Consider the following 24009-nt stretch of genomic DNA (forward strand, 5'->3'; position numbering starts at 1 on the left):
GTATGGAATTTCCTCAGAAAACTAAAAATGGGTCTGCCTTTTGATCTGGCAATTCCACTGCTAGGATTATATCCTAAGCACCCTGAAAGACCAATCCAAAAGAACCTATGCACCTCAGTGTTCAGAAGAGTACAATTTACAATAGCCAAGAGTTGGAAGCAACCTAGGTGCCCATCAATAAATGAACAGATCAAAAAACTATGATACTTTTACACAATGGAATTCGATGCAGCAGAAAAAAAGAGCTCCTACCCTTTTCAACAGCATGGATGGAACTGGAAAGCATTACGCTGAGTGAAATAAGCCAGGCAGTAAAAGACAAATACCATATGATCTTACCTTTAACAGAAACCTAAACAACAAAACAAGCAAAATATAACCAAAGACACTGAAATAGAGAACAGGCTAACCCTGAACAGAGAGTAGAGGGGAGAGAATTTCAGGGGAAAGGGGGAAGGGTTTACAGGAACAAGTATAAAGGACACAGGGACAAAAACTGAGGGGAGTGGAAATGGGAGGGAGGTGGGGAGCAGTGGAGGTGTGGGCTAGGATGGGAGTAAAAGACAAAACTGTACTTGAAGAAAAATTAAAATAAATTTTAAAAATACAATAGAATAGTATTTTTCAATAAATAGGAATAAAGTACTGCTACATGTTACAGTATGAATGAACCTTGAAAACATGCTAAGTGAAGGAAATCAGACACAAAAGGCTATATATTATATGATATGAAATATCTGGAGTAGGCAAATCCATAGAGAATTACTGAAGTTTGTAGTTGCTAGGTATTGGATACAGTAGGCACTGGGGAGTGACTACATAATATAGGTTTTCTTTTGGACATGTTGAAAATATTTGGAAACTGGATAGTGTTGATAGTTGCAAACATTGTAAATATGCTAGTTGCCACTGAATTACACATTTTAAAATGGTAAGTCTTATTTTGCATGTATTTTACCACAATTCAAAAAATACTCAAAATTAAGCTAGGTTAGAAAAAAGTAACCCTTTCAGCTGACACCACCATATTCCAGTAATTCGCCAAAATGACCAACTCAATGGGGAGGGGGAGAGGCACCTGCTATTTGTTCTCTAGGTCTTTTGGAAAACACAGACTTGCTTCTTTGGCCCCTTACGTGCCAATGTACAAGAAAGGTGATATTGTAGACAGCAATATCTTCCGTCTGTCTTTGAATGGGCACTTTTCAAAAAGGAATGCCCCACAATTGTTACCAAGGCAGAAGAGGAGGAGTTTGTTGTGCCACCCAGCGTGCAGTGGGCATTGCTGTGAACAAACAAGTTAAGAGCAAGATTCTTGCCAAGAGAATTATTATATGCATTGAGCATATTAAAGCACTCTAAGAGCCAAGATAACTTCCTGAAATATGTGAAGGAAAATGATCAGAAGAGGAAGGAAGCCAAAGAGAAAGGTACCTGGGTTTAGCTGAAGTGCCAGCCTGCTCCACTCAGAGATGCACAGTGTATGAGAACCAATGGAAATGAGCCTGAGCTGCTGGAACCCATTCCCTATGAATACATGGCATGAGAAGTATAAAAATAAATCAAAGACCTCAGTACTTTTTTAAAAGTAATATTAGGGTAAGAAGCACACACTTAAATGTTTTTAGGTCCCTGAGAGGTGCAGTAAACAAAGCAAAGTGGCAAGAAAGGTCATGTCGTGAATTTGGCATTTGAAATCAAAACCTCTTTGTGCCAAATAAAATATGATTGTGGGCTGTGGTTTTCAACCTCTCCTACAAATTGAACTGAGCAACGGTGATGGATGATGTCAAGTAGGTAGCTGACAGTATAGCTAGACTCAAAGTTCCACAAGAGGAAAGGATAAATCTTAATTTATTTACCCTGTATCGCCATCATTGAACACAATGCCTAGCCAACACACATACAAAGGTCATTTGTGGGATGAAAAATAAAAAAAATAAATACATCAAAAAAGGTTTGGGCAGTAAGTCTATTCTTTTTCTTAGTTACTTCCATCTTCATCTCATTCTCCACAACTAATCAATTTGCAAATTTTATCTATATTTTAATATCTTTTAAATATTTTTCTGTCTTCTATCCCTTTCTCACTACCAGCACAGTGCCATGACATTTATTGCCTAAGATTATTGCAATAAATTACTAAAGGTTTTCCTTCCTCTAAGCTTGCCCTCCTCTATTTTCTTGAATAGATTACAAAATACAGTGACCTGCTTAAATTTCTAGTGCTTTCAAATAAAATCTAAATGTGATAGGAAAACATCCATCTGCTGCTGCAGTTCCCCAGGCCCTCATCACTCCGGCCTTTCTGAACCACCCACAGTAACTGAAGCACACCATGCATATTTGGTGTGCTGTTCTTTCTACTTAGACTTCTCTCAGCCTTCATTGATCTGTCTAGCCTTTAAGCCTTTGGTTCTTTCAAGAAATTCTACTAACCAATCCAGTGTCAAGTAGGGGTTCCTATTTTTACTTCTCTCTGTGCCCCCAAGTACTTTGCCTATCTTTGATCACACTTGTTTCACTGATTTATCGTGTTTGCTTGTCTAATTCCAGTCTCACACTGCTAACTCCTTGAGGTTAGGGACCACATCTGTCTCCAGGGCCTGTGCATGGCATACACCCAGTAAAGGCAACCATTATCACTATTACAAATAATTAATTATATGGTGATCATATACTCAATATTATGTTAGATGAGATTATTTAATAATTGCAAAGCAGGATATAAGTGCTAGATAGCATATAAGAAATACCAAACAAGGATTCACCTGAGTGAAGATTTCCATAGGAAAGATGCCATTTGGAATGAGCGGTGACCATGGGCTAGGCTTTGAGAGGTTGTCAAGGTCCTATCTAGTACTCATCATCATAATCATTCATTGATTACCACATGTAAACATAGACATTTCCAAGAGGTATTCTATTGTAAATTTTAGTTTATTCTGTTTTGTGGTCTAAGATGAAAAAATGACATCTCTAAAACTACCTAAATGTGGATTTGCTTTTAGAATGAGCCTTAGTAATAACTATTAAGAGATATTACTATGGCCAAGTTTTATGAGAACTATTATCTAGTTTAAAAAAATGATTAAGGTACTAAAATGCCTTCTGCCTTTCAGAAATAGCTTAACAAAGCTATTTGAAAATGGAATGTTCAGACATAAGAAGCATACAGCAGGTTAATTCTTAGACTCTGCTTGTATTTGTTAGATCATATTAGAGCTCTGTTGATTACAACTTGTAAATCCTAATCAGGCTATATTGAGAGGCTAAATAGAAGGTTATGGTCTTACCCTTCTTCCCCATTTCCATACTCTAGACACTAAAATAAACACATCTACATTGCACTCAGAATAAAAATAAACACTTTGGAGTCACATAATTGAGAAATACATTTTAAGTGGGAAACACTGATTAAGATTATAGTTTTAAAAAGAACAAAGGTTATTTGTATTTTTGTTTTCTTCTGCAAAAGAATTTTTTATTTTAAATTATGTGAGTGCTGAGATGTTTATTTTTACTCAAGTAAATTCTACTGCATGAATGTTGGGGGTGGGGTGGGTAACCAATGCTTACGCTGCTAAAGTCATGAGGCATCTCTTCTCATAATTATATGTAGATCTTTAAAGTGTACACTGATAAATCCATACTGGAAAAGAAAAATATTTTAAACTCATGGTGGATTCTCCTCCACAGTCAAATCTACTTATTTGAAAGTATTATCGTGAGGTGTAAAATGAGTTAGTATGTATGAAAATTCTTTGAAATTACTTTAAAATGTAAACCATTTTTTAAAATAATGTAATTAACCTTTGGGCTATTCTAACCTCAAGCAAAAAATATTTAATTCAATAATTGCTTCAGATTCGCCATTATTTATAAGCATTTAAATGTTCTAGAGGTATTGCATAAACCCATGTCAGCTAACTATGGCCTGGATAGGCTGCCCGTTTTGGTAAATAAGATTTTACTCGATCACAGTCACACCTGTACATACATGTAAGTATTCTCAGTGACCGATTTTGTGTTACAAAGGCAGTCGAAGTTGACTACAGAGACCATATGACCCACAAAGCCTAAAATATTTACTATTGTACCCATAGAGTAATAATTTGAGGATGCCTCGTCTAAACTGTACTGCTGTTTAATGCTTTATCATCATAATCAAAAAGCAATTATTTACTGAATATCTGAAATCAAAATGCAGAAGATGATTTTTCCCCTTGCAAAATTCTCCTGTCAAGCAATTACAAAACCAAACTATGTAAAATGCTATGTTGGCCGTTAATTGTTTGATAGCCTTGTGAAATTTCATTCTCATTTTCTATAAATTTGAAATCACTGCCTAATAAAAGATGCCATTTTGCTTCCTCCTGCTCCCCCACCCAAAAGAATTTGAAATAGAAAGGATTTTTTCTCTGTGATAGACCTTTTCTCTCTGCTTAATTCCAACCCATAATATAAAACATAGAAACTCTTCTTCCCTTTTCTTTTAAAGGACTTTGATTGACTTACTTGCCTTGTTATTCACTTATACGTAGTGTGTGCTTAACAAGTAATTAGTGAGCATAATAGAATTTACATATTAGGAGAGGAAGCTGTAGGTCAAAAACCACAGAAAATGATGGAACAGCTCTCAGAAGTTCACCTTATCTGAAGTAGAAATATATGCTGCTTATACTTACTTTATTGCACAGTTGTAAAACTTTAGAATGTTACAGCCAGAATGTGTTGTGGGGTCATAAGTGGTTCTCAACCTTCAGTGTGTATTAGAATCATCTAAATGGCTTGTTAAAATACAGAATTCAGGCCCAACCTTCCAGAATTACTTATTCAGGAAGTCTGAGGTGGGCCTGAGAATCTGCATTTTTTAAAAGTTCCCAGTTGATGATAATGGGGCTTGCAGGAGACCACACTTTATGAACACCTATAACAGAGGAAAGAATGGCTAAACGTTAAGGCATTACTTCAGAGAGTTATTGGGATAGTGTAAGGTCTGTCCTTAGCCTTTTCGTATTCCCAGGGGATATTAGACACTGTGACCCATACTGTTGGTGACAAAATGAAAACAGCTCCAGTGGAGTCAGACTGGACCTTGACTCAGCATCCTGGGTACTTGAGTTCTGGCTAGGAAAGAATTCAGTCAATACTCAAACTATAAGAGAAAGTTTATTTAGAAAGTCAGAGGTAGAAGTGAGCTGTAGAAGGAATGGGCTCAGGAAACAAGTTACAGAGGCAAAAGAAGGGCCCTTGGAGCTTATGAGAGAGGAAGATAAAGGTAATGCACAAGAGGGGCGTAGAAATGGGGGAGACAGAAGGCACGGGCATGCTCTCGGGAGGGAGAACTGCACTGGGTCATGTCCTAAGGCAGGGGTGTCAAACTCATTTTAACTGGGGGCCACATCACCCTCGAGGTTGCCTTCAAAGGGCCGAATGGAATTTTAGGACTGTATAAATGTGACCAACTGATTGGTTGGTGCCGGGGTAGGGGGTCACTGGTCAATGTAACTTGTCCCGAGATCAGCCTTAGCATCATTTGTCTGGTTTTGCTGCTTTTCTGGGCCTGGAGCTAAAACACAACTAAGGCCTAGATGTATTTGATGAGGGTCAGAACTTCATTTTTTGGTGGCTTAATTTTTAAGGGCTAGTCTCTGGGTCCCTTGTTCATTCCTCTTTTAAGGGGGTCAAACCCATATGGCCAGCAAACAGAAAGGTCAGAGGGTCTAAACCACATGACCAGTACATGCTGGGAGAAGACAAATCACCCTGGGTTGAGGTCCGTGTTTTCCCAGTTGCTAGGCACACAGGGCTTTCTACCTGGTGACCTTCTGTACCTGGCCTATCATCCTTACTCTACTCTAACTGCCTAACACAATACTATTGAAACCCAAGAAACATAAATAAGCCAACCTGTCCATTTATTGTGGCTGCCATGTGAAGCAGATACTGGGGATGACAGGGCATGGCCTCTTACATCCTATATCTTGAGGGGAGACCCTGACAAATTCTGTGTTTCCATTTTCATGAAATTCTAGAAGAGGCAAAACTAGTCTTTAGTGGGGAAAAATATCAGAATAGTGGTCACCTTGCCTTTTGACCCAGCAATTCCACTGCTAGGATTATATCCTAAGAATCCTAAAACATCAATATCAAAGAACCTGTGCACCACAATGTTCATAGCAGCACAGTTTACAATAGCCAAGAGCTGGAAGCAACCTAGGTGCCCGTCAGTAAATGAATGGATCAAAAAATTGTGGTACATATACACAATGGAATTCTATGCAGCAGAGAGAAAGAAGGAGCTACTACCCTTTGCAACAACATGGATGGAACTGGAAAGCATTATGATGAGTGAATTAGGCCAGGTGTTGAAAGACAAATACCATATGATCTCACCTTTAACAGGAAGCTAAACAACAAAACAAACAAGCAAGCAGAATAAAAACCAAGACACTGAAATAGAGAACAAGGGGACAGTGACCAGAAGGAAGAGGGAAGGGAATTTAAGGGGGGAAAAGGGGGAAGGATTTGGAGGAACAAATAGGAAGGACACAGGGACGAGAACTAAGGGGGGTGGAAATGGGAGGGAGGTGGGGAGCACGGGGCGGGGGGGGGGCTGGGATGGGAGAAATAGACAAAAAACTGTACTTGAAAAATAACTAAATAAAATTTTTTAAAAAATTAAAATTATAATGAACAACAACAACAAAAGAATAGTGATCACCTTTAGTGTGATAGGGTAGGGATTGACTTTTATAAGGAATTTGAGGGATGTGGGGGCTGATCAAGGACAAGGATATGACCATTGGGCAAAGCTGCATGAGAAGGGAAGTCCTTCACAGCATGAGACTGTCTAGGCTCGTGGCCACAGGGCCACCATCTAGAAGGGGAGATGGACAAGGGAATTCCAGAAGTGATGGATATTGAAGAGGGTGTGTCTGGAGATTACACATCTACTTCAGTAGCAAGGTTGGGAATCTCTGGGTCAGAAAGCTCCAAAGGGTGCCAGTGACGTGGTGTCTTACAACCACAGGGCTTTATCTTATCAGTGGATAGCAAATACTGGGCATAGTTTCAGGGAGTGTGCAAAGCAGACAGACAATAAATGGCTAAAGATCTGCTTGTTTGGTTACTTTAAAAATAATTTGGTATATAAAAATTTGAGTTTGGTTCCAGCAGACTTTTTTGTTCATGAATCTCAGTCTGCAATGAAGAAATAAACAATCCTGGGACTAGTACAGAGAGGCCATCTTCAGCTGATTTATATAACAACCGAGAAGGGAAAAAAGGAAATTGTTTGGAGTCACAATAATGTTGTACATCTTGATAAGGGTTTAGGTTACACAGGTGAATAAGGTTATCCATACTCAGTGAGTATGCACCTAAGGTTTCTGCAGTTCATTGTGCATGCATTTTTAAAGGTTCCATGTGCATTTTATTTTATTTTTATTTTTATTAAATTTGTTGTGGTGACATTGCTCATTAAGATAACATGGGATTAAAAAATGATAAATATTGAAATCTAGTTAATGATATTCATGCTGAAGCATTTAAAGGGAAAAAAGTACCACTGTATGCAGTTTCCACTGAAATGCCAAAAATAAAATGGATTAATGAGTAGGCAGAAGGAAAGGTAGCTAGGTATATTAAAGCAAGTATGGTAAAGTTTTAATGGCAGAATGTAGGTTGGGGTATTCATAATGTACTTATTATAAAACTTCCAATTTTAATTTATGTTTGAAAATTTTTCATAATAAAATGTTAGACTATTTGTGGAAATAGACTGGGAGGCCAGTTAGGAAACTATGCCATTGTATAAAAAATTATAGAATTTTTAGGCCCTGGCTGGCGTAGCTCAGTGGATTGAGTGCGGGCTTGCGAACCAGAGTATCGTGGTTCGATTCCCAGTCAGGGCACATGCCTGGGTTGCAGGCCAGTTCCCATGAGGGGACAGACAAGAGGCAACCATACATTGATATTTCTCTCCCTCTCTGCTTCCCTTCCCCTCTAAAGACAAATAAATAAATAAAATCTTTTAAAAAATTATAGAATTTTAAATTTCTTGACCAACTATAAGCTATAATTTTATGGGCACTCAATCCCATATGTAATCATTTGACTAAGGATCTGTGGTGTTTGATCTGTTATAGGGAGAGTCCTTCTGCCAGCATGGACGCATTTCTGTCATCATCTATGTGCTCCAACAGGACTCTGCTAATTGATGGCCGAGTGGAACTTAAAAGAGGCCTGCAAAGGCAGGAGCGGCATCTTTTCCTCTTCAATGATCTGTTTGTTGTGGCCAAAAGCAAGTAAGTATACTATATACTCTCTCCCAGGTATCATTATAAAAGTATTCAGTGTTCACTGTGAGAATATCTGGTCTCTATTATGATAGCTAATAGCTGAAGTGAGTTTTATGTTTGTTTTGTTTTTGCAATAAAAGGTTTCAGTTGTCTATTCATTAAACAAGTGTTCATTTAAGTCCCACTCTGTGCCAAATTCTGCATAAATGTAGGAGATACAGTGAAGAATGTGATGGGTGTGGTCCCTGCTTTTTGATGCTTTCATTCTAATGGTTTGGGGGGGCATTAATTACAGATTGTGACAGTCCTATGAAAAAAATACAGTGCTGGAAGAAGTGAAAATAGAATATATGTTAGGTAGATGTAGTTAGAGGGAAAAATAATGAAGGATGAAAAGCAACCAGCCATTTAAATATTAGGATGAGCATTCTAGGCAGAGGGAATAACAGGTACAAAGGTGGTGGGGAAAGTTGGTCCCTTTGGAGGAGTTAGAAGAAGGCCTGGTGCATAATGAGCAGGAGGAGAGGAATAGGAGTGGAGATGGGAGAAACAGACAAAGATTAGGTTATCAGGACCTTTGTAGGCTTCAGTAATTATCTACTGCCATATAACAAATTACCCCCAGAATAACAGTACATAACTACACACATGTCATGGCAGTTAGAATTTCTGAGTCAGGGATTTATTTGGCAGTGGTTTAGCTGTGGTTCGGACTCAGGAGCCCTCATGAAGTTTCAGTCAGGCTACTGACCAAGGTTATAGTCATCTCAAAGTTCGACTGGAACTAGAGGGTCCACTCCCCAGCTCACTCACATGAATGCTGGTACACCTCAGTCCCTCACTGGCTATTGGCCTGTGGCTATAGTTCCTTTTCATGTGGGTTTCCCATAGGACTGCCCACAACATGGTATTGTTTCCTTGGAGAGAAAGATGCAAGAGAGTGAGAAAGAGAGTAGGCAAATGAGAGAACACAACACCCAAAATAGAAACTGCAGTCTTTTGTAAGCTAATTTTAGAAGTGGCGTACCATCATTTCTGACATATGCTGTTGGCCATGCAGACCGTCCTTGGCACAGTGTGAAAGGGAACTACTCAAAGTGTGACTCTCAGGAAGAGAGCATCAGGGGCCATCTCAGAAGCTAAGTGTCGCACAGGCTATGATACAGAGTTTGTATTTTATTCCCGAGGGTTTTAATTAAGATAGTAGTATAATGTGGTTCATATTTCTAAAATATTGTTCTGGCTATGAGAGCTAAGGGATAGATTAGAGAATAGGCACAAGCAGAAGCAAAGAGACTGGACAGGAGGTTATTGTAGTAGTCCTGATAAGTGGTAATGAAGTCTTTATCTGAAATGGCAATTCAGTGAGGGATACAGACATATTTGGAATACACTTTAGAGGATACCAGAATTCACTTTTCCATTCAATGCTAAATGCCAATGCCGTTGACAGCCTAGAACATGGTGGTTGACACTTGTTCCATCCCCTACTCTCATTGTTTATGAAAAATCATAAAAGATAATGGTATTTTAATAAATCTAATCTCATCAAAGAGATGTTTAGTCACTCAAATATGGCATTTTTTTCTATTGTTCACACTCTCACACCTAAATTATGCCATGTTATAAATAAGACATAGACATGGCTAAGTACTAATTTTGCAAAACACTATATTTAATCTGCTTGATAATAATAACAGAGACCTCACATTTATTGGGATCTCATTATATGTTAGATATTTTTCTAAAGACTTTAACTCATAATTATTCCATCAGGTCAATATTATTTTTATCATTTTACATAAGAAATTGATACTCAGAAACATTAAGTGACTTCTTTAAGATCCCAAAGTTAGTAATTAATCAAGCCCACATTTAAACCTAGGCCTGTCTTACTTCAAAATCCATGCTTTTAACCAATATGTGGTCTGCTGTCTCTATTACCTCTTTCCTTATGGATTTCATAGAAGATTCCTCAACCGTTTAGTTTTTTAACCATTAAATCAGGGTTTCTTTTTTGATGAAATAAAAGGATCAAATTAATACTCATCTAAGAAGAAATTATATAAATGCTTAGTAAATTATTGATATTTTTTAAGAGGCAAAGATAAAGATAAATCTATTTCATACTGTATTGGGTTTTGGTCCTTTGGAAAAAGGTCTTTTTGTAGCATAACACCTACCATGAGATCTACCCTCTTAACAAAATTTTAAGTGTACAGTACAGTATTATTAATAGGCACAATGTTGTCCAGCAGATCTCTAGAACTTATCTTGCATAACTGAAACTTAATGTTCATTAATTAGTAACACCTCTTTCGCCCTCCCTAGCCCTTGGCAACCAACATTCCGCTCTGCTTCTGCAAGTTTGGCTGTTCCAGGCGCCTCACAAGTGGCATCCTGCTATATGCGTCCTTCTGTGACTGGCATATTTCATTTAGCATAATGTCCTCTAGGTTCGTTCATGTTGTCATATATTTCACAATTTCCTTTTCAAGGCTAAATAATATCCCACTGTATGTATATACCATATTTTCTTTGTCCATTTATTCATCAATGGATAATTAGGTTTTTTACACATCTTGGCTGTTGTAAATAGTGCTGCATCAAACAGGAGAATGCAGGTGTCTCTTCAAGATCTGGATTTCAATCCATTGATAAAGACCTGGAAGTGGGATTGGTAGATCATGTGACAGTTATATTTTTATTTTTTCGGGAACTTCCATAGTGTTTTGCATAGTAGCTGCACCATTTTGCATTCCCAGCAACAGTGTACAAGGGTTCCAGTTTCTCCATATTTTTGTCAATTCTTGTTGTCTTTTGTGCTTTTTTATTTGTTTGTTTGGGGATTTGTCATCATTGTTGTTTTAAATAATAGCCATCCTAACAGGTATGAGGTAATATCTCAAGTTTTAATAAAATTAATAAGATTGAAATCTTACCATGTATTCTTTCCATCCACAGTGGGATGAAACTAAAACTCAAAATATGTTTTTGAATAGGAGTAATACCAGCCAGCGTAGTTTTGGAAGTGGAGATGATCTTATGAGGCATATAGAAAAAGAGAAGTCTCTCCATCCAAGCCTTTGTACTAAGTCTGTCTGAAACTCTGTGCTATTGGCAGAGGGACTCTGTGCTATTCATAGAAGGACAGATCATTATTTTTTTAAAATGTGCATGAGTTACCATCCCTTTATTTAAAATATACGTGATGGCTTCTACATGCTATGTATTATTATAAGGGAATCTCAAAGATATAATTTTCTTAACAAATCCCCAAGACAAGAGTGGTATTAGATATTAAACACTGTAACTCAGGGAGAGAGGAGGTTTGTCCAAGGTTATGTACTAGAACAGCAATTTTTAACATTTTCATCTCATGGCACAAACTAATCACTAAAATTCTGTAGCATAGCAAAAATATACTTTTTGGCAGTCTGACAAAAAATAGGAATTTTGATTCATTCACAGTGGATGGCTATTGTTGTGTTGGCTGTTGTTATTTTTTATTTGACAGTCTAAGGGAAAAGAGGCCAATGCCCCTGACTAATTAGTCAGGTATTGCATGTTTTAAAAATTCTTGTGGCACACCAGTTGAAAATCGCTGTACTGAAAAATGATAGAGCTAGGATTTTAATCTAGGCCTTCCTTCCAGTGGCTGGCCCTTTCTACCGTTCCATACTGTACTTTGTGCATAATTTTAGCCCAGAAGTAGATAAGCAAGGAATGAAAATTTATAATAATCAATTTTCTGCACTTGGGGACCTTAAAAACTATTTACTTTAACATGAATTCAATTCTTATGAAAGAAAGTATTCTTCACCTTTTTTGGATTTTTTCCTCAACAATTATGGGAGTATAAGTCCTTTCTTTTCTAATTGGAAGTCATTGTTCTGAATATTGCCAGCACCTAAGTAGTTTCATGCAAACTATATAATGTTTTGCTGAAAAGTTTTTATGTACAAAAACAAGGGAGGTTGGAAATGGGGGAGGAGGGGAGGGTTTGGGGGGTGAGCTGGGATGGGAGTAAAAGGCAGAAAACTGTACTTAAACAATTAAAATAAAATTTAAAAAAAGAAAAAAAGTTTTAATGTAAAGACAGTTTCTTTCCCACTAGTAAATTTCTATTTTAGATATATTGGCAAAATATGTGCCTATTGTCTTCTTCTATAGCCAACTTTTTATTTTCATTGTTCCTTTCTCACATAAGGTGTATATCATTTTTTTCCACACACTGCTTCAAAGATAACTCTTTAAGTCTACTTAAATGCATTTCATGAGCTGACAAAATCTATATCAGTTGATTCAATGCTGTGCTTATTTCAGCGATTAAATTCATGAAAGATTATTTTAAGTATCTTCTACATTCATTGGAAATATAAAAAGTACGATTGAGGGGAGGGGAGTTAATGAACCCAAGATCCTTGAAGTACAAAAAACTTTTGGGTAATAAGAGGGGAGAGAGTAAGACTGATGATAGAAGAGCTGAAGGAAAGAAACCTCATGGAAACATACTCCCATCCAGGGCTTTTTATAGACGCATAGCGTTTAAGAGCATAAATAAGCTCAGGAATCAACACTGTTCACATTCACGTTCATATTCTAGCTCTGCTAATTAAGCTGTTTGAATTTTGGCAGGTGTCTTAATCTCCCCATGACTGTACTTCTTATCTGCAAATTGCTTGAGGATTAAAGTAAATAATACATGTAAAGGGTTTGTAACAATGACAGGCACATGATAAGTTTTCAATAAATAGTAGCCATTAGAATTAAAGTCATTATTTATACATTTGGACACCTTGTTGTTGTTTCAGGAAATGGATAATATTGGCATATTACTGATCTAGGGAAAGAATCGTCAGAATAACTTTTTTTCCGGTCAGTGGATGCAGCAGTTCCCACATGGATTTTGAACCAACTAATATAGAAAGAAACCTGCATTACTTAACACAAAATGCATGAAAACAGGCCTTTCCTTTCAAAAGATTTGTAGTTTCAGTTTTTTATTACCTAAATAGTTGCCATCAATAAATAAGATCTTAAAAAGAGAAATAAGATTTTATCTTCAGTTGAGTGTTTAATTAAAAAATTGAAAGATCCATAACAATAGGGTGAAAAACATTGAAATGAAATATAGAAGGAAGCCATTGTACCACCAGGCATTTTTTATTTCCCTTACATTAAGTGTGCCCAATGGTAAGCATAAATAAGGCTTTGAATATCGATTATCCTTCATGCATAGTTCCTGCAAAATCCTTTTTCCTTTTATAAATCCTACAGAAGAGTTTTAGCTTTAAACATTCCATGAGGAGTTTTAGGAATATTTCCATATGAAGTATCTACATTGACAGGAAGTGCCCAGGTTTCCCTGGGCATCTCTTTAGCCTTCCCAGTGCCTTCTAACTGCTTATGTCCTAGGTCCATCACAAACATTAAATATGTGAATTAGGTCAGGTGATATGGTAGTGTCAGTATCAGGATTTTAAGGGAAATAGGTAGAAATTGTCAAAAAGCAATTTCATTGCGGACTTAAAATAGATCACCTTCTGAGTCCCCAGAGACAAATATTAATTATGTCAACTCTACTTTAATATAATACTTCCTGGCCTCCTTTTTTTTTTTTTTTTTTTTTCATTTTAGTGTAGGGTCTGTTTTTAGGCTAGTTTTTTTTCCATTTTCCAGAATATAAGGGGAAATGGTACAAACAAAATCTAAAATAACGTTAGCTTCTAGAGACTAGAAAGTCTTATAACCACTCAGCTAGAAATGCATTATAAATTCATCTTATTTCAGGTTATATTTTTTAACATATCAATCTCTACCAAGGTAAAAGTTTTATAGTAATGTGTATTTAATTAATTCACTAATAATGTGTATTTTAATCTCTTGTTCAGGGACTCAGATGTTTTTGGAAGTAAGCAAATTATAAGTAAGAAATCAATTCATTTTTTTTAACAGCAATAAATTTAAAATTAGGATTTTGATCCAAATGCAATGCTTAGCATACTGAAAAATAAAGTAGCCAGTTTATGGCTAAATGCAGGCATGACGACTAATCACCAAATGTTTTAAAGATGTTTTGGGGCCGTGGTAGCCAACCATGGTACAATTTACAGTGGTAAGCACTGAAGATAAAAACAATGAGTAAAATATCCTTTGCCTTGATTAAACTGTTCTTTTATCACAAGTACAGAAACTCATAAAATTTAAGAAATAAAATAAGTCTTGTCTGGTTTTTATATTTCTAGATATAACAACAACTTTAAGATAAAAAATAAAATAAAGTTAAGTGACATGTGGACAGCAAGCTGTGTGGATGAAGTGGGAGAAGGCAACACTGATGCCATGAGATCCTTTGTTGTGGGTTGGCCCACAGTGAACTTTGTGGCCACCTTCAGGTAAGAATATAGTTTGTATATGGGTTAGCTCCTATGAAGTGCAGTCAACTATATAATCTCTAGGAGAGAGAGAAAAAAGTTAATTAAATTTTGTTCTAATTTTTAAAGGAAAATATTTTATTCTGATTGAGTTTTTCTGAAGTCAGTAACTCACCTTTTGAGACACCCCCAGTAAAGACGCTTGCATGCTATATGTCTCTTTTTTATTGAAAACAGCTTTGTATTAAAATATGTGAAAAGTAATAGTAAATATTGAGAACTCTGGGAGTCATTTATCTTGACTAGTAATTTTTAAATGGGCTCTACTGAAACACCTTCAAGACCATGGAAGAAGAATGGAGTTATCAGAGCTCTAGAACCCCCTCTCCAACATTCCCTCTCCTGATGTTTAGGTATTGTTTTACATATTGTGCTTTTGAGTTGGTATTTTCAAACTACTGAAATAGACCTTTACTGAAAAAAGTTTTATAAAATAGTCCAATTACTTTAGAATAACTGCCAAATTTTCTGAAGAAATTACTGTTAACTATTAAAACGAAATTAATTTCATGATATAAATGGTGCCTGAATTGTACATTGGGTTCTGATTTTGTACCTATAGAGATGTGATGATCAAAAGCAAATTTATGATTCAAGAAGTTAAAGTTAGTTTTCTAAGATTGACTCCCTGGCTAGGATGGGGTTGGAGAATAAGTGGAGAATATTTGTGCTCTTATCCTCAACATATTAAATTGGCAATTTTCAGTAAGGATGAGCACACCAAAACGTATAACTGATTTTGAACAACTGTACCTACAAGTCCAGTATTTATTTTACATTTAAGAAGTAAAGAGTTGATGTTAATCACATGCACGTAATGTCTTTTGTGGGGGGGGGGGAGCATTTTCTCTCCCCACAACCACCAAACTCCTCAGGCATCATCCTAAAGCCAGATAACTAAAATTTTCCAAGCTACTAGGGTGCTAATAAAGGAAAGACATGTCATTAAATTGTGTTATGCACTGGTGCTCACCACAAGATTTTAAGAACTTATTTGGAAGAAACATGTGTTTGTATTATCTTCTGCACATCTTCTTTTCCATGACAAATTTCCCTAGATATTACTACTTTCAATTGCTTAATCTCCTTGGAGTTATAGGTGAAAGGAAGCAATTTTGAGTGAGAGGTTGGACTACATGATATCTTTAAACAAGGAGTTTCCATGAAGCTTCTTTTAAAAAAAAGCGAGAATGTGGAGACAAGTGTTACATACATCATACTCCTCCAGAAGTAGAATAGTTTAACCAAATAATTAAAGTTAATGTCATGAGTATTGTCATATGATTATCATGTATCCTTGATTCCTTTCCAAAACACACAACCCCAGTCTAATCAAGAGAAACCATCAGACAAACCCAAATTGAGGGATATTCTATAGGTTACCTGACTAGCAGTACTCCTCAAAACTGCAAGGTGAAAAAAGAAAGAAAAGATATAGAAACTGTCATAGACCAGACACTGAGGTGATATGATAACTAAATAAGGTGCGTTATCCTGGATTGGATTCTAAATAGAAAAAGGACATTAATGGAAAAACTGGTGGAATAGTTGAGTTTAGTTTATAGTATTGCACCATTATTGGTTTCTTAGTTTGACAAATGTGCCATGATAATGTGACAGGATAAGATGAGAAGAAACAAATGGGTGGGAGTTATACAGAGACTTTCTGTACTACCTTTACAATTTTTCTGAAAAACTAAAATTATTTCAAAATTTAAAAAGTACTTTTCAATAAAAATGTAGTGTTGGAGAGTACTGCCTCTGGCATGGCAGAGTAAGGTATTAACAGACTGACAACCCTAGAGATAATAACTATAAATTCTGAACAAAATACAAGCAACTACCTGAAGGTTCTAGAATGTGAACAGAAGTTGGCAGATTTTGATGAGGAATTGAAACTTGGAAGGAGGCACAAACACTAGTGTGTGAGTTTCCTCTTTTTAGGGTATTAGACTGAGGCAGGCAATAGTCACTACTCTGGGGTAACTAAGTTGACAAAAAAAATTTTTATTGGCTGAAGAACCAGAGAAGTTTCTGGGTCAGCCACAGCCACAGAAAAGTGAGGAAGGAAATCTCAAAAAGGAGAGTAGCTAAGAATGAAAGCTCCAAATTTTGTGTATAGACACCACCCACGGCTCTGGGTGATTGCTGCACCACATCTGCATGGAACAACTCAAAGCAGCTTGAAGCTAAGGATAAAAGAACTGAACTGATCCCTCCACAATACCTGATATCAAACTGTATTACAAGGCCACTGTAATCACAACAGCCTGATGCTGGCATAAGAACAGACACATAGACCAATGGAACAGAACAGAGAGCCCAGAAATAAACCCAACTCTCTATGGTCAACTAATATTTGACAAAGAGGGAAGAAGCCTAAAATGGAGTAAAAATAGCCTCTTCAACAAATGATCTTGGGAGAACTGGACAGCTACATGCAAAAAAAAATTAAACTTGATCACCAACTTACACTATACACAAAAATAAATTCAAGATGGATAAAAGAGTTAAATATAAGTCATGACACCATAAAAGTCCTAAAGGACTTTTGGTGTCATGGCAGGAATTCCACACAGCAACATTCTCACTGATATATCCCCTAAAGTAAGGGACATAAAGGAAAGAATAAACAAATGGGACCTCATCAAATTAAAAAACTTCTTCACACCTAAAGAAAACAGTATCAAAATAAAAAGAGAGCCAACTATATGGGAACACATATTTGCCAATGATACCTCAGACAAGGGTTTGATCTCCAAAATATATAAAGAACCCACATGACTCCACTCCAGAAAGACAAAAAAACCCACAATTAAAAAATGGGCAAAAGACTTGAACAGACACTTCTCCAAGGAGGACATACAGAGGGCCCAGAGACACATGAAAAGATGCTCAATATCGCTAACTGTGAGAGAGATGCAAATTAAAACCACAATGAGATACCACTTCACATCAGTCAGAATGATCATCATAAACAGCAAGTGTTGGAGAGGTTCTGGAGAAAAGGGAACCCTAGTGCACTGTTGGTGGGAATGCAGACTGGTGCAGCCACTGTGGGAAACAGTATGGAATTTCCTCAGAAAACTAAAAATGGATCTGCCTTTTGACCCAGCAATTCCACTGCTGGGATTATAACCTAAGAGCCCTGAAACACCAATCGAGAAGAACCTATGCACCCCAATGTTCATAGCAGCATAATTTACAATAGCCAAGTGCTGGAAGCAACATAAGTGCCCATCAGTAAATGAGTGGATCAAAAACTATGGTATATTTACGCAATGGAAATCTACACAGCAGAGAGAAAGAAGGGGCCCCTACCCTTTGTAATGGCATAGATGGAACTGGAGAGAGCATTATGCTAAGTGAAACAAGCCAAGTGGTGAAGGACAAATACCGTATGATCTCACCTTTAGAACATAATCAACAAAAGAAAAAAGCAAACAAAATATCAGCAGAGACATTGAAATTAAGAACACTCTAACAATAGCCAGAGGGGAGTGAGGAAAGGACAGTGGAGAGAAGGGTTTTCAGGAACTACTATAAAGGGCACATGGACAAAACCAAGGGGGAGGGCATAAGCAAGGGAGGGAAGTGGGTTGGCTGGGGTGGGGGTGGGGAGTGTTGAGGAGAAAATGCAGACAACTGTAATTGAACAACAATAAAGTAATTTTAAAAATTAGTTGAACTAAGGAGGCGCTGCCAACTACAGGTGAGATAGAGTTTGCAGCTTGAATCAGATCAATTTGCTTGTCTGTTAGAAACATCAGCACTTTGGCAAATACAACAGAACTCAGACTCTCCAGAACAAAACATCATGATGTCCAGGATACAATCTAAAATTTATTAACCTACAAAGAAACAAAAAACGGAAAAGAGAATTTAAAAAGTAATCCTGAGGTGATCCATATGTTGAAATTAACCCAAAAAGAACTTTAAAGTAACTCTTATAATTATCCTCAGTAGGTAAAAGGGAAAAGCCAGTTAAAATGAAGGCAGTCTCAGCAGAGAAATAGAAAATATAAAAAAGAGACAAATGAAAATTCTAGAATTGAAAACATCAACATCTGAAATTTAAAAAATTTCCCGTGTGACGTTGGTTGCAGAATGGAAATGAAAGCAGAAAGAACGAACTTAAAGATAAATCAATACTAATTGTCCAATCTGAAGAGTGAGAGAGGAAGTGTTTTTTTAATGAAAAATGCATCAGAAACTTATTGGAAAATACCGAAAGATATAATATACATGTAATTGGAATTCCAGAAAAAGAAGAGAAAGGGAATGAGACGTAATAAGTGTTTAAAGAAATAATGGTTTGAAAACCTTGGAGATTTGGTGAAAGACAAAATAGTACAGATTCAATAAGCTCAGTGAGCATCAAACAACAGTATGAAGAAAACTTCACTTTGTAATATTATCGACAAACTGCTATAATCCAAAGATAAGAGAAAAACTTGAAAATGCCAGAGAAAAATACATGCAGAGAAATAACAATTTGTATCATTGTGGGTTTTTCATCAGAAACTATGATGGTTTCAAAAGACAGTGGAGTGGCATTAAAGAGTTGAAAGAAAAAATTTTAAACCTAGAATACTATATCCACCAAAAATATCCCTCAAAAATGAAGGTGAAACAAAGTTCTCTTTTTAACTCTTAAGAATTTATTGCCAGCAAAACTATACTACCAAAAAAAAATGCTTATGGAAGTTTTTCAGCCTGAAGTAAAATGATACCAGAGGGTAGCTCAGATCTTTAGGAAAGGATGAAGAACATTAAAAATGGTATATAAATCTCAGTAAATATCAAGAAAGTCAAGGTCACGATCAGTTGCAAATGCCATCCTCAAGAAGCAGTGACTGTATGATTTACAAAGAAACAAAACACTCATACTTTTAAATATAAGACTGACAAACAACTCCCAGAATCTGTGAGGCATTGGTAATCAAGTCAAGTTGAGGTAAGAGCAAACTATAAAAGTAAATTTTCCATGCTTTACCTTGGGAAATGAGGTAATTCATCACATCTCAAAAATTTTTAAGGGAATTTTATATCTTTTTCACTGCTTGTCTTGATTCACATACCTAGGATCTTAAGTACCTAGTATGAATCTTAATCTATAAACAGATATGCAAGAAAAGCCTGTTCATTTATAGATCAAATTAGAACCCACCTTGAGCCCCCATTTTGCCAGGCTGTTAAGAAATAACATTTACTTCTTTACTGGAATTCCTATTTTCTTAGGGTAGAAGCAGAATACAGGAGATTTCTCTGATGTCCACAAAACAGATGGAGAGCTTCTGACTTTAAGTCGATTGCGGTCATTATTTTTTTCTATGCTCAGACTTGTTCTTTTAGATTTAGAGATGCTCTTTCCTTGCCACATATGGGGTGAAGGTATCTTTGTTAATATGCAAACCTTGGTGCCTAGGAAGAAGCCTCCCCAGTTGCTCCTTAGAACCATTTGTTCTGGATTCTTTGTTTCGTTAGGCACCTTGACTGAGTTGCATATGGTTCCCAACTCACTGTCAAGAGACAGACTCTTTCCCTTCCCAAATTCGAGGGAATCTTTGAAATCTGCCTTGCCCTTTTTTTCCTCTTAGACTGCTTTCTCCCCTCTTGGCTCTTATCAAATGAGTTGAGATGTTTATGAAACTCTAAGGTAGGTAGCCTTGATTTTCTGTTTGGATTTCTGTAGAAAATGCCTGAGATTAAGAATTACTAGGGAAGAAAAGTCATGTATGCTTGTGTAGAGCAGGAGAAAGAGAAAAAATACAAGAAGATTACACAAATCAAATCTTAATAGATTAACCTGACATATTTCATAATCATGCTTAATAATTTTTAAAGTAATATATTCTGTACATTCAAACAGTGGAACATTATAGCAATGGAAATGAATGATCTAAAACCACATGCAGCGATATAAGTCTCACAAACATAATGTTGAATGAGAGAAGCCAGACACAAAATAGTACGTACTGCATGGTTATGTTTATATAAAGTACCCAAACAACAAAACTGAATAGTGGGAACTAATGCCTGAAAAGGAGGACAACAGACCTTCCAAGGTGTTTTTCTGTTTCATAATCTGGGTGCCAATCACATGGGTGTATTTAGTGTGCAAAAATCCTTCAAGCTGTATACTTCAGTGTTCTAGACTGTTCTAAATGCATCATCATATGTGTCAATAACGGGTTAAAAGTTTTAAAAATACTGTTTTAAAGGGCAATTCTCTTTAACTGCTTTGAAAAAAATTAACAAACCTACAGAAAACTCACCTATTTTTCAGCATAGATTTTTGCTTAATAAATCAAAGATTAGACATACGCAAAACTTTGAAAATCTGCTGTTTAGGAAAGGTTGTAAGGAATTGTGAAGGATGAAAGTTGCATGGTCATGGGTAAAGGTGCAGTATACTGCCTCATGACCAGTCCTGGGAGATGGCCATGGACAAAACTGCTAAGCAACAAAGTTAGAAACAAATTACAAATATTTGTTGTATACTTTTCTATGATAAAAGTAACTAATGTTTTCACTTCTTTTAGAAGATTGTGAAAGCTAGTGAATAACAAGACCTTGTGAAAATAAGCTTTAAATTGTTTTTGACTTTAGGAAATTAAATACAGCAGTGACCAGAAAAAAAGAGTAATCAATACTAATTTAGTTGTAAATGAACTGATGTTACTCAAAAGATTATAGTACTTAAGAATAAGTTTTTTACCCAGGCACACAAGAGGAGGGTTGGGTGGCCCGGCCCCCATCTAGCAAGCACAGAGTTGGGACTGGAGCTGACTCAGCTGGGTTGCCTCAGGTCTGTGCAGCCGGTTCCTTCCCACCAGTAGCCCCTGCCTGCATTTTCTGTCCTCTCTTCACCACACCTCCCATCATGAATCTGGGTAATGACTGCAGTGTCGGCAGCAGGTCGATGCCCAACTACTAGGACCAGGCAGATGTGGCAACCCCAAAGTGGGCTCTTATGCCTCCCCAGCATCCAGGCCCTGCATAAACACCAGCACCAGCTGTGCCCATGGTGACTCAATGTCAATGCCAAACCCTTGGTGCTGAAATCCATGCTGCAAGGTCATGCCATTCTTCTGGTGGGCCAGAACCAGCCATAGCCACCCCTGTCTGGTGCCTCCAGCAACACCCCTGGAGTCAGAGATGAGCTGGCAGCAATGCGGGAGGTCCTTGGGAACCTATAGAACCTTCTGAAGAGGAAGAAGTTATGTAAAGGTGCAATTCCACCTGTTTAGTACAGAAATTTGAGAACCTGTTCTAGAAAATGAAAATACAGAAATGTCCCCAAAGAATCATGGGAAGACAAAGAAGAAACAAGTGAAGCAGAGCAGAGGAGGTGGTTCTCTGGGAGATGGAAGGCCCCCAGAAGAAAATACCCAAGAAATGATGGAAGCAGAAGAGAAAATACCAAGTCCTCAATCTGTGGTTGCATTACCAGGTGCTCCTACAAAAAAGAACATTTAAATGAAGTATTCACTGGGCACATTGATGCTGGCAAGTCAGCCACTGGAGGACAAATAATGTATTTGACTAGAATAGTTGACAAAAGGGCACTTGAAAAATATGAAAGTGAAGCTAAAGGAAAAAAAGAGAAACTTGGTACTTGGGCCTTAGACACAAATCAGGAAGAATGAGACAAGGGTCAGACAGCAGAAGTGGGTCCGTGCCTATTTATGAAGCAGAAAAGAAACATTTCACAATTTTCAGATGCCTCTGGCCGCAAGAGTTTTGTCCCAAATATGGTTCACAGTACTTCTCAAGCTGATTAGGCTGTACTAGTAATCTCTGCTAGAAAAGAATTTCAACCTGGATTTGATAAAGGAGGACAGCCCTGACCAGAGTTGCTCAGTTGGTTGTGTATCATTCCACAAAGCAAAAGGTGGCTGGTTCAGTTCTGGTCAGGGCACGTGCCTGGGTTGTGGGTTTGGTCCCCCTTGGAGGCACATATGAGAGGATGTTTCTCACCCTGTCTTTTCCCCTCCTTTCCTCTTTATAAATAAATTAAATAAATAAGTATATCTAGGAAGGAAGAAAAGGAAAGGCAAGAGAACATGCAATGTTGACAAAGACAGAAGGTGTGAAATACTTAATTGTGTGCTTATTAATGAGATGGATGATCCAACAGTGTGAATTGGAGCATTGAGAAATTTGAAGAATATAAGGGGAAACTAGAGCCATTTTTTATAAAAGTTGACTTTAATACCAAAAAGGACATTCACTTTATGCCCTACTCAGGACTGACTGGAGCAAATCTTAAAGATCAATCATATTTCTTTCCTTGGTATATTGAATTACCATTTATTCCTTATCTGGATAATTTGCCAAACTCCAGTAGGTCAGTTGATGGACCAATCAGTCTGCCAATTGTGGATAAATACAAGGATATGGGCACTCCGGTCCTGGGAAAGCTGGAGTAGGGACCTATTTGTGAAAGCCAGCAGCTTCTGATGATGCCCAACAAACACAACATAGAAGTTCTTAAAATCCTTTCTGGTGATGTAGAAACTGATTCTGTAGCCCCAGGTGAAAAGCTCAAAATCATACTGAAAGGACTGAAGAAGAGGAAATTCTTCCAGGTTTTATACTTGGGATCCTAATAATCTTTGTCATTCTGGACACATATTTGATGCCCAGATAGTGATTATAGAGTACAGATCCATCATCTGCTCAGGTTATAATGTGATACTGCATATTCATACCTGTAGTGAAGAAGTTGAAATAACAGCTTTAATTTGCTTGGCAGACAAAAAATTGGGAGAAAAAAGTAAGACTCAACCCTATTTTGTGAGACAAGAACAAGTACACCTTACTTGCTTAAGGACAGCAGGAAACGCCTGCTTTGAGACCTTTAAAGACTTCACTCAGATGTATCAATTTACCTTAAGAGATGAGGGTGAGATCATTGCAATTGGAAAAGTCTGGAAACTGGGTCCAGAGAATGACTAAACATTTTCTTGACCACCCTGAACAACACGATGAGGAAATTTGACTACAAAAGCTTACTTCACACCACCTTCTCTTATTTTCTTTTCATTAACAAACCTCTTCCCGTATTTTGCGGTGACAAAATTCGCAGCAAAAGCTTTTTTTATGTCAGTTTTCTGAATTTCATTGAATTTTTGCTATGCCATTATTTAATTTTTCACAAGATTTATTTTTTCCTCTCTCAGACTGTTTCCTTGGACAGATGGGGCAAGAGCTTTGTAAGTGATGTGGACATAATTGCCTACAATAATGAAAATCTACAG

At 37.0% G+C, this 24009-nt stretch overlaps 1 protein-coding gene and 2 pseudogenes across 2 annotated transcripts in view; all 3 read left to right on the forward strand.

Moving 5' to 3' along the window:
* The window catches only part of ARHGAP20 (Rho GTPase activating protein 20), a 122674-nt gene that overhangs the window by 55711 nt on the left and 42954 nt on the right, over positions 1–24009 (forward strand). For both annotated transcript variants that reach the window (XM_037152591.2, XM_037152593.2), the window contains exons 3-4: positions 8154–8312; positions 14555–14704. In XM_037152591.2, the coding sequence (XP_037008486.2) occupies positions 8154–8312; positions 14555–14704 (309 nt within the window). The remainder of the gene's footprint in view (positions 1–8153; positions 8313–14554; positions 14705–24009) is intronic.
* Positions 1044–1546, forward strand: LOC119054635 (60S ribosomal protein L21-like; annotated as a pseudogene).
* LOC119054636 (eukaryotic peptide chain release factor GTP-binding subunit ERF3A-like) lies at positions 21643–23707 on the forward strand (annotated as a pseudogene).

The sequence above is a fragment of the Artibeus jamaicensis genome, unplaced genomic scaffold, assembly GCF_021234435.1.
Source record: "Artibeus jamaicensis isolate MK-2021 breed Jamaican fruit bat unplaced genomic scaffold, CSHL_Jam_final contig_585, whole genome shotgun sequence".
In the NCBI taxonomy this organism is placed as follows: Eukaryota; Metazoa; Chordata; class Mammalia; order Chiroptera; family Phyllostomidae; genus Artibeus; species Artibeus jamaicensis.